The following is a 16,929-nucleotide window of genomic DNA, read 5'->3' on the forward strand; positions in this document are numbered from 1 at the left end:
AATTCTCTTCCTGAATTTCTTACCTCAAAATAATTAATAACATTCATGCAACATGCAAAATTACAGAAACAATAAAAAGTAGAAGATATTGAGTGTAATTATATATAAGAAAAATCAATACTTAAAATAGTATTTCTTTCTTCTATTCTAAAATCCCTAGCTTATTCAATATTTCTGACCATTGGCAAAGCAATGAAAACTAGATCATTGTTGATACTTCCTGAAAAAAACTAGAAAAACTAGATCATTGTTGATACTTCTCCCTCATTTCCTCAATTCATTTTTCCTACTACATCTTTTCATCTTCACTACCATCAACACACGCTGCCTGGCTGTCATTACCAACTCCCCACAAAAGCACCCTAGGTTCATTCACTTTTGGCTTTCTCCAATTTACCCTCCATAGCTCCATAGTACAGCTAAGCAGGACCTTAACCAAAATGTAAACCTGGTCATGTCTTCCTGACCATATACACCACACCCCTGAATAAAACCCTCCAATATCTTTCCATTGCTTTTATTTTTTTTATTTTACTTTTTTATTTATTTATGATAGTCACACAGAGAGAGAGAGAGAGAGGCAGAGGGAGAAGCAGGCTCCATGCACCAGGAGCCCGACGTGGGATTTGATCCCGGGTCTCCAGGATCACGCCCCGGGCCAAAGGCAGGCGCCAAACTGCTGTGCCACCCAGGGATCCCCTCCATTGCTTTTAGAATAAAGTCTAAAACCTTTAACATAACCTATAAGGCCTTGCAAAGTCTGGCTCCTACCTATCTTTCTGGTCATATCTCACATCTCTCCCTTCCTTAGTTTTCTCCAGCCACCACTCTGGCCTGTTCCAGGTGTTCATGTGTGGGCCATTCCCATGCTCCCACAGAGCCTTTAAACATGCTGTCTTCTCTACCTCGAATACCTTATTTCCTCTTTCACCTTTCCCCTTCATTCATATTTTCCTGAAATACGGTTTTTAAAAAATATTTTATTCATGAGAGACACACACACAGAGAGGCAGAGACATAGGCAAAGGGAGAAGCAAGCTGCCTGAAGGAAGCCTGATGCAGGACTTGATCCTAGGACCCCAGGATTACAACCTGAGCCAAAGGCAGATGCTTAACCACTGAGCCATTCATGTGCCTCCTGAAATATGTTTTTTTTTTTTTTGTATGTTTATTTATCTATTGTCTGCCACCCCATTAGAATATAAGCTCTGGTCTATTTTATTCATTGCAATATCCTCAGAGGGAACAATAACTAGCATATAGTAGGTTATGAATATATAGTACTGAATGATGAAAATTCCTAACTGTAAAATATATTTAAATTATTTCTAAGATGAGATAGAGTACTGGAAAATTATTCCTAAAGATATTTTTAATAAAGGTCTAAATAATGACACATAGAGAACACACTGTGTTCTAAAGGTCTAAATAATAACACAGAGAACATGTATTTTAATAAGCAAAATAAGCAATTTTTAAGTACATGGCTGTCAAGTAGACACAAGTAGACACAAGACAAAACAAAACCAACAAAACAAACAGAAAACCTATTTAAGATTAGTAACATCAATTCCTCACTATATAAGTATTCCAAAAAAATAGTAACATTCTGAAGAGATTGAGAGAAATTCCAAGAAGGAGTCAATAATACTTTTCCTAATTTCTATCCACACTGGCATGCTATATTAAATACCATAGTGACAGACACATTTTGTCAGCTTTGTGAATGCTATTAAACAAAAGAGCATAAAAGCAATCTGAACTAAAATGCCAAGCTAAAAACAAAAAACAGTAATATATGAACAGGGAAGGAAAATGAATACATTTACTAAACACCTACTATGAGCCAGAGAAACTTATTAGGCTCTTTTATAAACATTATTATCTACTCCTTAAAATAACCTTACAAGGTTCATCATTCTTATGAGAAAATTGAGCTCACAGAAGTTAAATAATGCTAAGAGTCACTCAGTAACAAAGTGCTAGAATGAGAATGAGGTCTCTTAGGTTTTCGGCCTGTACCTTCCAATCACATCAGAATTTCCCAAAGGTGGTGAGATGATTTTAGATGATACCAAGCCTATATTTTCATAGTTACTTGTTTTAGCTTGTATTGGTAGAAGAAAACCTACTTTATAAAACCCATTATTTCATGGATATTACTTTCTTAAGATTTTTTATTTATTCATTTGAGAGAGAGAGAGTGAGAGAGCGTGCATGCACAAGCAGGGGAGAGGGTCAGAGGGAGCAGCAGACTTTCAGCTGGGTAAGGAGCCTATCTCAGGGCTTAATCCCAGGACCCCGGGACCATGACCTGAGCTGAAGGTAGGCCGTAACTGACTGAGCCACCCAGGTGCCCCCATGGATATTATTCTTTAGGATGAAGAAAAATAAAAATGAAAAGATTGGGAGGAAAAAGCTATTAAGTAACAGCACAGGGTTATGTACATGACATGCTTGCACAATGAGACTCAAAAAACACTACCAACCAAAGAAGTGCCTTCCTAAAAACATACCTGCTCATCATTTACCTGCTTTTGATTAAAGAAAGCAAAGAGATGAATTTACAAGTAAAATTACAGACATACCTGACATAGTTTGATCAAGTTTGTGGATAAGAGACTTTTTAGCACATTCAACATCAGGACTTGGGTAATCCAAAACTTGCCTGCACCAAACTAATGGACTGACTGATTTCTGTATTGGTGTTAGTTTTTTCTTTGGTGATGAATACAGCCTAGAAGAAAACAAAAACAAAAAAAGAGTAACATTCATTATTAAGCACAAGGTTATAGGAGAGATCCTTTCGGACAGATTTAAATTGGGAGGGGCAGCACTGTAGGTGCCAAGGAGTATCTTTAAAATCATCCATATTTTACTTTATACATAAAAAGAAAATGATACTAAAACAAGCAAAATTAACCCAAATTTCAAATATTAAATAAACCCAAATGAAACCGACTGTCCAATCCTAAAATATCTTATTTTTCTGTTACCCTCATTACAAAAACTATGGACAAACGTGTCTTTACAATAGTTTTTTCTGTTTTCAGTAGTATTGGACCAACTCCCTAATACAACCATATTATTAAATATTATCTAGGAGACAGAATGAAGAGATAGTTTTCCACTTCCCAGTTCTCTTCCTACCTCAAACCACACAAAAACCTACCATTAGTAATTCATTCCTTTTAGTTAAGCAGTACCCACTCTGTAGCCCTCTTTTTAAACCATAATACATCAGAGAAAAGTAATACTTTAAATCCTTGTAACAGTATGACTCCATCTATAAAATTCACTTCAGTCTTGGGAAAGAATAGGACAGTATTTTATAAGCTCCTGTGGAAGGTTTTTTTAAAAAAAGTAAGGGGATCCCTGGGTGGCGCAGCGGTTTGGCGCCTGCCTTTGGCCCAGGGCGCGATCCTGGAGACCCGGGATCGAATCCCACGTCAGGCTCCCGGTGCGTGGAGCCTGCTTCTCCCTCTGCCTGTGTCTCTGCCTCTCTCTCTCTCTCTCTCTCTCTCTCTGTGACTATCATAAATAAATTTAAAAAATTTTAAAAAAATAATAATAAATAAAAAAATAAAAAAAGTAAGAAGACAGGGGAGGTAAACACTTAAATTTTCTACTTCATAGTTTTTTCCTCAGATTGATCTAGATTATGTCAACTGATAGTGATTTATTTCAAGTATGATGCCATATGAAAAATGTGAAGTTACTTGAATTTTAACCAGAGTGGTTTTCAAATTAAGATACTTTAAGTGGGGGATCCCTGGGTGGCGCAGCGGTTTAGCGCCTGCCTTTGGCCCAGCGCGTGATCCTGGAGACCCGGGATCGAATCCCACGTCGGGCTCCCGGTGCATGGAGCCTGCTTCTCTCTCTGCCTGTGTCTCTGCCCCCCGCCCCCGTGTGACTATCATAAATAAATAAAAATTAAAAAAGAAAAGATACTTTAAGTGGAATTAATGAAGTAAACAAAAGTATACTTTGATTTACCCACATAGTTAAATATCTCAATAAGATCAGGAGTTAGCAATTTCACATTTTACATTAATCAAATTAGGGCAATAAAATGAAGCATCTTCTGATGTAAATATTTAAATATATCTGCACCAGACTTGATGAACTTTCTAGTGACACTATATACATTTTCTATCCCTTTTCTCATCTCCCCTTAGGTGTGTCACTCACATCAACTATTTAGCTCTGATCAAGATAATTAAGACTAATAGAGTAAATAATCATTTCTCTAGAAATGATAGAAAATTTTAAGGTGCTTTTAGAATCTTTAAAAAGACAGAATCTACTATAAACTAAGTGAATAAAACAATAATTCAAAATAAATCACAGATGATGAAGTATCATCATCTCTCCTATACCCCATGAATGGTAGCTTTCCTATTTTTGTTAATGGCATCATAATTCTTTCAGTTATAAAAGCTAAAAGCTTAAGAGCAATTTTGGATTCCTTGTTTTATTTCCTACCTTCAATAATCTGTCACCAAGTCTTGCTAATACTACATGCACAAACTACCTTTTCACCCACTGTTCCTATATTTACTTCCCTAACTGGCAATAGAGACTGCCCCTTTCCTCCACTAACAGATAAAAGTTAATGTAGCAACCTGTACATTCCTAGAGTGATGAAAAGAGGAAGACTGATTCAATTAACCCTGAGTATGCCAACTATCTCCTATCACTCTCTCCTCTTATTTTAGTGTCTGAAATCTAAAAACGGAGGGTTGTGGCCCAAATGGTATTGGCACAAAATTATTCTTCAGTCAAGGAATCTTTGACGTACTTCTAAGCCTACCAGAGAACACATAAACTGGGTTCTAACTTGTAACTGGATTCTCTTTTATCAAGACCAAGGTGTTTTAGTCCCTGAATTTTAAAGAAAATCCCAAATAAAAAACATTTCAGTAACTATACATATTATTTCTGTTTATTACAAACACATAGACTTCAAAATAACTTTTGCCTGCTAAAAGCATTTTTCTCATTCTGGCACTTTTGAAGGTTTTGAATAATAATATTTGGTTTAATTAAGAGAGACTTAGTTCTGATGGACACTGCTAGGGTATCGATGGCTAATGCAATTTACAACATGTTGAGATTAGTCAAGCTTTTACTTGCCAAGAAAATTCAAAACCTATAACTTCATTACCCTAATTCTGCTAAAATTAAGTCATAAGGCCTCCAGCCCTAACCAGCATCAACAATGTAGGAGGCAAGGGGAAATGAGCACCTCATTTCCCTTTCCCAGTCCTCTACATGTCAGTAGAGCCCAGTATAGAGCTTACTTTACACCCCATCTATCTGGAAGAAGGGAGTGTGAGCCAGGGCTCCACTTTTACTGACATGATGCCAGCATGGCCTGGCAGGGAGCTCAACATCTATCCCATTCACTACATCTAAACAACACTGTCGTCTAAAAAAGAAGAAACATGTTTATGAGTCTCACAATATAACACACAGAATGTCCAGGATGCAACTAGAAATCACTCATTATGCCAAAAAATGTTAAAGCAGGGAAACAGAATATACTTGAATCAAATTGAAAACAAAAAGTAAAATGGCAGACATGATTAATTACATTAAATGTGAACAGACATAAATAATCTACTCAAAAAACAAAGATGGTCAGACTGGATTAAAAAAAAAAGACCCAATTATATGTTACCTATAGAAGAAATATCTTAGATTCAAAGTCACAAGTAAGTTGAACTAAAAGATGAGAATATATACCATGCGAATAGTAACCATAAGAGAGCTGGAGTTTAAGAAATATTACTAGTAACAAAGAAAAACATAAAAAAAAAAAAACAGCAGGAAGGTATAACAATCAAATATAAAGATACTTAATAAAAGTAGTAGAATAAAAGAAGAGACAATTGAGAAATTTTATTTGGAGTTTTCAATAGCTCCCCTTTGCTAACTGAAAAAAGAACTACCTGGAGAAATCAGTAAGGATACAGAAATCTTGAACATTATTAATCACTTTTACTTTACTGACAATTAAGGGGCACTCCACCCATCAATAATAGAATACAAGTTCTTTTTTAAGTGCACATGGAACATTTTTCAGGTCAGACCAATTCAATCATGAAAAAGTTTTTCTGAATTTAAAATACTTGAAATTCTTCAAAATTTGTTTTCTGGCTACAATGCAATTAAATTAGTAATCAACAAAGAAATTTAGTAAGTCCCAAATATTTGGAAATTAAACAACACTTATAAATAAGCACAGGTCAAAGATTATATCACAAGGGAAGTTAGGAAATATCTTGAACTGAATAAAAACAAAAATATACAAATACTATGTAATGAAGACAGGAGAGGAAAATTTATAATTTTAAACATTAGGAAAAAGAGATCTCAACTCGACATAAAAAATGTAAAAAAATAAGAACAAATTAAATTCAAGGCAGTCAGAAGGAAAGAAAATACAAATATTAGCAAAAATCAGTGAAATAGAAAAATAGAGGGGGGGAAAATACCCCAAAGGTGTTGCATTGTGAAGTTCTAAAAATGGTAAATCTTTACATTTACCAAAGAAAAGTTAGAAAACACTAATAACCAAAATTAGAAATAAAGAATGAACACTGCTATGATCAGGATAATAAAGGAATACTATGAACAATTTTATGCAAACAGGTAACTTGGATATACAAATTTCTATAGAAAGATATGTTACCAAATGGGACTCACAAAGAGAAAAAGAATCCAAAGAGGTTTACAAAAAGAAATTGGAATTAGTAATTACAAATCTTGCAAAGAAAAAAACCCATGCCCAGATTCACTTATTAGTGTTATCAACACTAAGGAAAAAAATAATACCAATTCTACACAACTCAGAAAAATAGATCTAATGGTGAATAGGCTGAGTTATTCTAGGACTGGAACAAAGTCAAGGATGCAAACTCATCATTTCTAAACAAAGCCATCCTGGAGTGTGTAGCAAATATAAGTCAAGAAAAAGAAAGATATACTGAAAAGAAAGAAGTCAAATAGTCTTTATTTTGTAGGTGATATGGTCCTGTATTTAGTAACACCTCTATAGGAATCTACAGAAACCACAACATCCAACTAGGATAAATGTGTTTAGTAAGGTTGATGTAAGATGAATAGGCAAAAAATCAATTGTATTTCTATACCTTATCAATGAACAATTCAAATATGTTATAATAAATGAAGTACAAGAGTTGTGCATTGAAAGCAAACATTGCTGAGATAAAATAAAGACGACTTAAATGGAGACCTGAAGACTCAATACTGTCAAGATGTCAATTTTTTCAAACTGATCTACACAACTGAACACAAATCTTAAAAAAAAAAAAAAACTCAGCAGGCATTTTTATAGATATGGCAAGCTAATTCTAAAAGTTATATGAAAATGTAAAGGGCAAAGTATGGCCAGAACAATTTTGAAAAAGAGAAATCCTTAAAACAAAACAAAAACCCTGAAAATCTCTGGTCTTACTTCTTTTTGATCTCTTCTATACAAGAAAACCTAACTGTTTTTCTAAAATATGAATCTGAGTATCTTAATACTCCTGCACTAAAATTCTGTGCCACATTCCTTTTGCTCTTATGATTGAGTCCTCCGCAAAAAATGGCCCCCACAGCCCCTGAGGCATGAGCAGTGATCTGTTGTGGTACTTTTTTTTTTTTAAGCTACAATTCTCATCCTCCTCCACCACCCAAATCTTAATAACAGCCATATGGTACTAATTTCTATTCCTGGAAAGCCCAACACTTTTGCTTCTAGGTCAAATGTGCATGTCGTTCTTTTGCCTGAAATAAGCTCAATTCTACTTTTTGCTTATCTCATCCTTCTCTGCCCAACCTCAGTCCGCCCATCCCTACTTTTCACTGCATCTCAGCTTAAATGTCACTTCATCAGGGAAATCTTTCTTCAACATCTCTCAGAAGAGCATCTTTGCAGTCATTTAAACATGCCCTATCAAAAACGAAATTCCTCTAATATTCATTCTAATTACAAAATTACCTACTTTACAACTTTGTTCACTTCTGTCCTTTTGAAGTTTTTAAGTTGGTATTTATAAGCTGAAAAGAGACATTTAAAAATGTATTAGGGAATAAAAATGCTAAAATATGGATGAACCTCAAAAACATAGTATATACTAAGTAAAAGAAGCCAGCCACAAAAGACCACATACATACTATATGATATCATTTATATGGAATGTCTGGAATAGGCCAATCTATGAGACAAAGAAATAGATTAGTGTTTGCCTAGGGATGGGAGAGGGGCAGGGAGAAGAGAAATAGGAAGTGACTATTAATGGGTACATGGTTTCTTTGGGAGATGTTGAAAATATTCTGAAACAAGAGTATGGTGATAATTGTACTATTCTGTAAATATACTAAAAATCAATGAATACTAAAAACCATAGTACATTTTATTTCTATTTTTTTTTAATATATATATATATATTTTGACAGAGCTTGAGCAAGATTGTACAAACACAAGCAGGCAGAGTGGCAGGCAGAGGGAAAGGGAGCCCAAGGCAAGACTCATCCAAGGACCCTGGCATGATAATCTGAGCTGAAGGCAGATCCTTAACCCTTTGAGCCACCCAGCCACCCCACAGTACACTTTAAACAGGCAAATTTTATAGTATGTAAATTATCTCAATAAAGTTGTTTTAAAAATCTGTTAGAAATAAACCAGCCCTCAAGATACTTTTTCTCTTAGAAGGACCATTACAGAAGAATTGAACACCATTAAATATAATTTATATATATAAAGACTGAGAGAACTAGTAAAAATGTAAACAAGAGTACTATGAAACTGACAGTAATAAATCGTATTTTGGCCCATATGTCACACATGCCTATATAATATGATTGGTGATAAAAACAGCTAAGGATATAAGTTTATTACTTTTTAAAAAGTAACAATGCCTTTCAGTAATATAGGAATGTACAAATGTAGGGAGTGGTAATAACCTCCCTCTCACTACCAGTTCTATCCTCCCAAATTATTTAGAATTTGGAATGTGTCTCTCCTGATTTTCTGATAAATAGTAGACATATAATTAAATGATGGAAAAATAAATAAATAATGGACAGGAAGGGAAACTGGAGTTACTTTGCTGAATTTATGGTAACCATAGTAATCACTTTTCATATTGTAGTCAGGTGAAAGTAAGCTAGTGAAACTAACAGCAGCAAAGATTTAACTTAAAGGTAAAAATAAAAGTTACATTAAAATTGTTATTGGAATGAATTTTAGATTAGTGTGTAAAATTTTTACAGGCCAAGGAAAATAATCAGATTTTAACACCTCAAAATCATCCTTCTCTGTTTATTAAAGCATATTTGAGGCAAAAAAAAAAAAAAAGGCTCTGTCTTCACAAAATTCAATGCATAATCTCTGGTACAGTGATTGACATTTAGAGATGATTAAGTATCTGCCATCTGAATGAAGACTGAATAAAACATGATTACAATATTTAAAAATACACATGAAGAAAGGTAAAGGAAACAGCAAAGTGACTATTTTGAGATTATAATTTTGTTTCTATTTTTATAATTTTATGATTTTTTAAAAAGCTTTCAATAACAGAAGTATCTTTGGTTTTACCCCAAACTAAATATAATTTAATTCTAAAATTCTTAGAATACATCACTTTATAATGATTTACCAAGCTTTCCTAGTCAATGTGGCAATAGGAAGTGTTATTATTCATATTTTATCAAATGTTTATTACATGCTAGGCACAGTTTCAATATTTTAAATATACTAACTCTTCAATCTTCACAATAAACCCCTGAATAGGTGCTACTGTAATCCCCATTTTACAGATAAATCTGGTCACTGAGGCACAATGAGATAAATGACCTGTCTACAGTGACAAAGTTATTAAGTGACAAACAGGATTACTCCAGGACCTGTGTTCTTAACTATTATATTTTACTGTCTAATGAGGCTCCTGGCTGGCTCAGTCAGTAGAGCAAGTGACTCCTGATCTCAGGGTTGTGAATTCGAGCCCTGCATTGGGGGGTAGAATGTGCCTTTAAAAAAAAAAAAAAAAGGCTCCAATGTAGTATCATTCTAATGGCTCCTGCTGTTCTCTGTTCTCTTTTCCTAAGCCCTACCAACCATAAAATATAAAGTTGTAATCGATCCCACTATTACAATAAAAAAAAAAAAATCACAACTCAATTCTTAATTGAAGAAAAATATCTTCAGTTCATATATATAGCAGTCTTTTTGAAATTTTAGATTGATCATGCTATTAACTATTATACTTGGCCCATTAGCCGACTTAAAGACATATATACTACATTTATATAAAGAAATTTAAAATACTCTTCTGGTTTTTAGAAAATTATCATTGTTATTGCTACTAATAATGGCAATTATTAGCAAAGCAAATTCATTGAGAAATTTTTACAACAGTTTACAAACACTGAAGTGACACTAGCTACAGAGTAGGTAGGATACACATATAAACAGAAAGTATGACAGCAGAATACAACACAGTGAATCAAAAAACAGAGCAGAGCATGCAAGCAAGCCAAAAAGGCTGAAAAAAAGCTTTAAAATGGTGAATTCCAGTTTTAGACAGTGACACTCTATACTTCCATTTTCATTGGAAGTACCACTCTCTTGATTCTCATTCCAGCATGGCAAGAGTTTTTTAATTTTGAGAAATTCAAAACAGTTTTGATATTCACTGGAATTCACAAAAGTGAGGTTGGAAATTACTTCTTCAAAAACACAATCTTCTGTTGAGGCATAGCCACGTACTGCTTAGAAACAATAGTTATAGTGAGACCAACCTATTGTGCAGCAATCAAAAACTGAAGGTTCTTTTGGTGTTTTGTTTTAAGAAAAGATATCAGAAAGGCTGAAAGTCTCAAACTACACCAGACTGCAAATTTTGACAATAGCTGCAAAAGCAAGACAGTCCTTAGTATACTGACTAAACATAGAATTTCAGCCACAACCACATACCTAGATAACAATCACTACTGGTAGCAGAACTTTTCAGCCAAAAGATAACATAATTACATGTGTATATATTTACATATATAAGTTACATGTATATGGAGAGTGTATGTTAATTCACACTGATTCTTTTAGAGTACCTTGCTTGTTAATAACTAACTTTATTGGTGAAATGCCTTAAACAAGACTTTATCTATAGGAGCCATGGTACTTAAGGCTAACGAGTCATAACTTTTAGCAAATGACATGTCCTTCAAATTCCAGATCATAATGCATACTATAATGACTTTTATTTATTTTTTATTTTTTTTCTATTTATTTATTTATGATAGGCACAGAGAGAGAGAGAGAGTCAGAGACACAGACAGAGGGAGAAGCAGGCTCCATGCACCGGGAGCCCGACGTGGGATTCGATCCCAGGTCTCCAGGATCGCGCCCTGGGCCAAAGGCAGGCGCCAAACCGCTGCGCCACCCAGGGATACCTTTTTTTTTTTTTAATTTAATTTAATTTTATTTTATTTTTTTATTTTTTTATTTTTTATTTTTTTTTATAATGACTTTTAACAGTTTGTCAACTAAGGTTACGTTTTACAAATTAATACATTTCTCTTATTGTGAAGAAAGTTCCTGCACAAATATCTGAGAAAAGATATGAGAGCATAAACTTAGAGAATCCACAATATGCTGGTAATAAAGGTTTATTAATACAATAAAGATTAAACACCCTTCTATCAGAGAATTTTCTATTTGCAGTATTCCTACTGGTTCTAAAATTAGTTTCTTGGGTCGCCTGGGTGGCTCAGCAATTGAGCACCTGCCTCAATCCTGGGATGGAGTCCCACATCAGGCTCCCAGCAGGAAGTCTGCTTCTCCCTCTGCCTGTGTCTCTGCCTCTCTCTCTCATGAATAAATAAAATCCTTAAAAATAAGTTTCTTGAATTATAAATTTAAAATATTTTATCCGCTTTGTGAAAATATGAACAAAATAGGAGGAATCTAAATACTATATGTTATATATGTTCATTTTTTAATTTCATTTTTATTCATATTTATCAATTTATATGTTATATATATTATATATATGTTTAAATATTTGTATTTAGATATATGTGTTTATCCCCAACAATAGATTAGCCTAAAATATCAGGTAACTGAAGTGTTAAAGAAAGATCTGGCAATATTTTTATGTCACATGCCAGAGAAGTGAGAATGATACACTGTACTCGGTTTATAGAATTAAAGTTAATATTAAGACCAGCTTAGACATTCTCTTCTCTTTTTGAGTTACATAAGAAGAAAGATAAGAGTGGCTATGTGAGGATTCCTGGACATATACCGTATACTGAAATGGTTAAAACACATAAAATACTTTTGAGGCGCGAGAGGGACAGTATTTTTAGAACTGGCATTGTCCTAGAAAGAAAACTGAATCTAGTCCTCAATTGTTAGAATTTATAGTTGTGTACGTATATACAATTTATATATAATTATATAACTGTCTTTCATATGGGACTCCAAGCATCTCAAAGGCAGGAACAGTACTTCCCCATCATTTCTTTCTTTTTTTTCTTCCCATTTCTTATGCTCTATTCTCAACCCCAAAGAAACCTGCCCCCCACACAGAAGGAACTCAATACTGCAGAATGAATGATAGAAATAACTATAAAGAATCCATAATAGGGCACTGTACTTTTGAAAAATTATACAAAAAGTCCATAGTTATTCTTGATTGTTCCACTTAGTAACTCTAGTTGCAAGATGGGAACTAATTTTTTTCTACTTTAATTCATGTCCATTCCATTTCTTTTCAAAATACTCATAACAAAAAACTAACCAGGATCTCTCCCAAATGACAGTAACCAAATTATCCCAGGGTCTTCAAGCGGATAAATTTAGCCTATTCTTCAGTCCCTTAACTCTCTTCCTTTCCCATCAGTTTTTCTCCGTATCACTTATTAAAGTTTAATTACCAAAACTAGAAGTGATGACGTAAGGGTCTGAAAATACACATTACAAAGTGTAAAAATTGAGCTTTTTTATTTCTTCACACATTTTCTATATCACAGGATTTTTGTTATTCTATCAACTGCTGACTCACAAGATATTGCAATAAATTTGTTCCTACTATTTTATAGTTTACCAGAAACTTAAATTGAAGAAGTCTTTGTTTCACCATAATCAGCTATTCTTTGGACATATGTGATTTTCAAATAGTTCTAATCCTAATTTTTCTCTTAAGTATCACAGAACTCCAAGGGTTTCCTACAAACATCCCCCCAAAATCAAGTACCTCTAAACAAACATAAAATAGCACCATTATTTTTTTCAATGAATGAAAAATTTTATGTTAACCTTGACTGTTTTCTCTCTCCACATACTCAATGTGCTCAATCAACACATCCTAACAATTCATTCATGCCCCTAAAATCCCCCTTTTCATTTCCGCTGACTTCACTCAAGTCGAGACACTCATCTCACCCAACATAAGCAATTATGATAATCTCAAGTAGTTTCCCCATACCTACTAGACTTTTACTCCTCCAATCTATCCTCTACCCACTACCATTTAGCTAAAGTACAGATCAGTAGAACATTGTTTCACAGCTCAAAAACTTTCCTATCGGATACAGCCTACAGCTTAATTTTTAAGATCCTGTTATCTCATCCAAAACTACATCCTTTGATCTTCTCTCCCATGTACACCAGTAAAAAACTTCTTATCCTGCCAAACCGCCCAAATAAATGTTCATTTTATGTATCCTGGACAGTTAAACCATAGAGGTCTTTGTTCCTAGTTCTTTTTACTATGGGGGCGGGGGACAGAACTTCCTTTCCATTTTCCTAGTCTAATTCAAGCCTTACTTCAAGACCAATTCAAGGCTTATCTTTTTTCATGAGGCTGTCCAAACACCATAATTCTCATGCCTACTTCTTATCACCTTAACATACTTCTCTGCTCATAGTAAGTACCCAAAGTATGCGTGACTCCTAGGATGACTGGTCACATCCCGTTTGCCCAGGGGAATCCTAATTTAAGCCTGTTTTGGCATCCCAGCACTTCTTTGACTTTCAAATAGTGTCCAGGTTTGTACAATAAATTAGTTTTTCTTAATTTTCAGAACATTACCATTTTATGACTTAGAAATGTGAAGTATTACTAAATCACTAAAATGCAATACTTATTCCTGCAATATAGCATTAAATATTTCTGGTTAAGTTGAGGCTGTATCATAAGTATGCTGTAAGGCAATACTTGTGGGGATTTTGCCTCCAGGGGACATCTGGTAATATCTGGAGGCATTTTTGTCTGCTACACATCCTACAATACACAGGACAGCCTCCATAACAAAGAATTATCTGGCCCAAAATGTCAATATCCTCATATAAGAAAGCTAGTAAGACCAAAATGCTATTATTAAACAATGTAAATGTCTTATAAGAGGAACAAAACCAATCTGATCTTTGATCATTTAGTAGTTTGATATGATTTTTATGTAATCAATTATGAATACTTGGGATGAAATGGAAAGAATATCACTCAATACTTTGGCTTGAATTCGAGTTGTCGCATGTGCCTCTGGGTGCAAGAAGTTGATAAAACTCAGAGGCTCAGTTTTCTAACCTTTAAGCATAGCTGTGCCTTCTAGTCCCATTTTAATACTACTGCCATATAAATCTTTCCAAAACACCATTTTGGTAAGAATATTACAACACTCAAAAAAATCTCTTCCTAGATTTCACAGGCTGCCTACAAATATGGTCCCCAACCCAATGATTCAACTTTGTTTCTCACTTGTTTCCCAACATACTTCACTAAAGTATCTTCACAGGCTTTCTCTTTACCCTATTCAAATACAGACCTTATCCTTTTTGATTCTGACAGAACAGCAAGAAATACCCTTCCACCTGTACCTAAATCCTTTGTCCTAGCTGTCATGTTCAAGGCCATATAAGCCCTTCTTCTATGAACTCTTATTGTTGGTTTCGGAGAGAACCAAATTCCGTGTTCATTCTGTTTCCAAATTAAACTGCAAGTACTTTGAAGGCTTACTATAAAGTTCCACTTAGTCGTTTAAAAAAATATTAACATAGCAGCTACCATTGGCCAGGCATAGTTCTAGAGAGGAATTTAAAGATGAAACAGCACAAAACTAGATAATACATAGTGCTATTTGTTAGCCTGTCTCATTCACTTGCCGTACTACCACTGAGATCTTACAGTGCCAGCTTGTCAAGTTCCAAGCCTCCGGACTCAGGTTTCTAGGATTCATCAGTTTTTTAAATTTTATTTTTTAATCCTCTCCAGAACAGACCTAGCTAAGAATAACTAATGGCAAACAAGAATTTTACTATGACAAGTCAACACAAGTCAATTATCTCCCTCCTGGAAAGGAAATTAGCAAGCCCACTCAAAAGATATTCACATCCTAAATTACTAAATTATTCTTTCTGTATCTAATGTTAATAAAGACACATACTCTAATTACATTATACTTATAAAATACAATACTAATTAGGCATTAAATACATACTTCTAAAACCTCCTAACTTGATAGTATCTATTAAATTCCATTCCTTAATGTTATCAGACGTAGAGATCACTTACAAACTTAGCCTGGCCCACCCCTGCTTCTTATTCACATCTTTCAAACAAAACTCTTAACAGCCACACATAGTTGATACTTTTTTACTCTCTCACAAAAAAATGAGCAAAAGCGCTTGAATGGAGGGCTGTGTGTGGGAGGAGTTCCCCTCTAAAACTGTAGCAGTGGGAAATAATTTGATTCATCCTCAAGAATTCTAAACCTCTAATTTTTAACAGTATCTCCCTCCTCACCTTACCTTTCCAAATACTTCCACAAATTTCATTATCTTGTTTTTATTATTTTTTTCACATTTCGTGAAGATACAGCCCCTTTTCCTTTTTCTCCTTATAGACCTTTATCAATTTTAAGAAATTCCATTTTTATTCCAGCCTTTAAAGCTTTTCAAAGTCAAAGCAAACTGTAGGTTTTGCATTTTGAGCCACACCCAGTTTAAAGACCTAGTTTTTAAAAGCCTTCCTCTTAAATAAGCTAAGTTGTTCCTAAAGGTGTCCATTTCCTCCATAATTTGGGTTCTCAAATGAAAGATGCCAGAGAATGTGATTCTGAGCAAATGCAACAGGCAAAATAAGAATTTATATTACCTTAAGTCTCTCAGGGTCCCAGGACAGAGCCCCCATCAGCGTTCCTGCTTAGTGAGAAGCCTGCTTCTCCTCCTCCTCCTCCTGCACACCCTATCCACCCCGCTCATGTTCTCTCACTTAGCTCTCAAAAATAAATAAAATATTTTAAAAAATTAAAAAGAAAATTTACACTTGGGTAATTTCATTTTTAAAATGCAAAGTTAAAAACAAGAATAATAGATAAAATCATATATATCAGCTGATTTGGGCTCTAGTTCTTCCAAAAACACATTATCTAGGGGCTCTTGGGAGGCTCAGTTAAATGTGCCTTCACTCAGGTCATGATCTCAGGGTCCTGGGATGGAGCCCCATGTTGGGCTCTCTGCTCAGTGGGGAGCCAGCTTCTCCCTCTCCCTGCTGCTCCCCGTGCTTGTACTCTGTCAAATAAAAATCTAAACCTCCCCCCAAAAAACAACAAAAAACCCCACATATCTAAACTTATTGGAACCAAATTTTTTCATCTGTGACATATAATCTTACTATACTAAGTTATAAGGAAAACATCAATGGCTTTTTTATGTATCATGTTATATTACCTATTTGACCACAAAGTAATGAAACTAACTTAAATCTTATAAATAGGATTTAAAAAAAAAATATTTGAGAAAGAGAGAGCACATGCACACACGAGTGGGAGGGGCAGAGGGAGAAAGAATCTCTCAAGCCGACTCCTTGCTGAGTGCACACAGGGCTCAATCTCAAGACCCAAGTCGAAACC

General features: G+C 34.5%; 1 protein-coding gene across 3 annotated transcripts in view; it reads right to left on the reverse strand.

Annotated features, from left to right (window-relative positions):
• Positions 1-16,929, reverse strand: part of SLAIN2 (SLAIN motif family member 2) — a 76,514-nt gene that overhangs the window by 46,584 nt on the left and 13,001 nt on the right. For all 3 annotated transcript variants that reach the window (XM_026016502.2, XM_026016503.2, XM_072749046.1), the window contains exon 2: positions 2,589-2,737. In XM_026016502.2, coding sequence (XP_025872287.1) covers positions 2,589-2,737 — 149 coding nt within the window. The remainder of the gene's footprint in view (positions 1-2,588; positions 2,738-16,929) is intronic.

This window comes from Vulpes vulpes, chromosome 2 (genome assembly GCF_048418805.1).
Source record: "Vulpes vulpes isolate BD-2025 chromosome 2, VulVul3, whole genome shotgun sequence".
NCBI classification, from domain to species: domain Eukaryota; kingdom Metazoa; phylum Chordata; class Mammalia; order Carnivora; family Canidae; genus Vulpes; species Vulpes vulpes.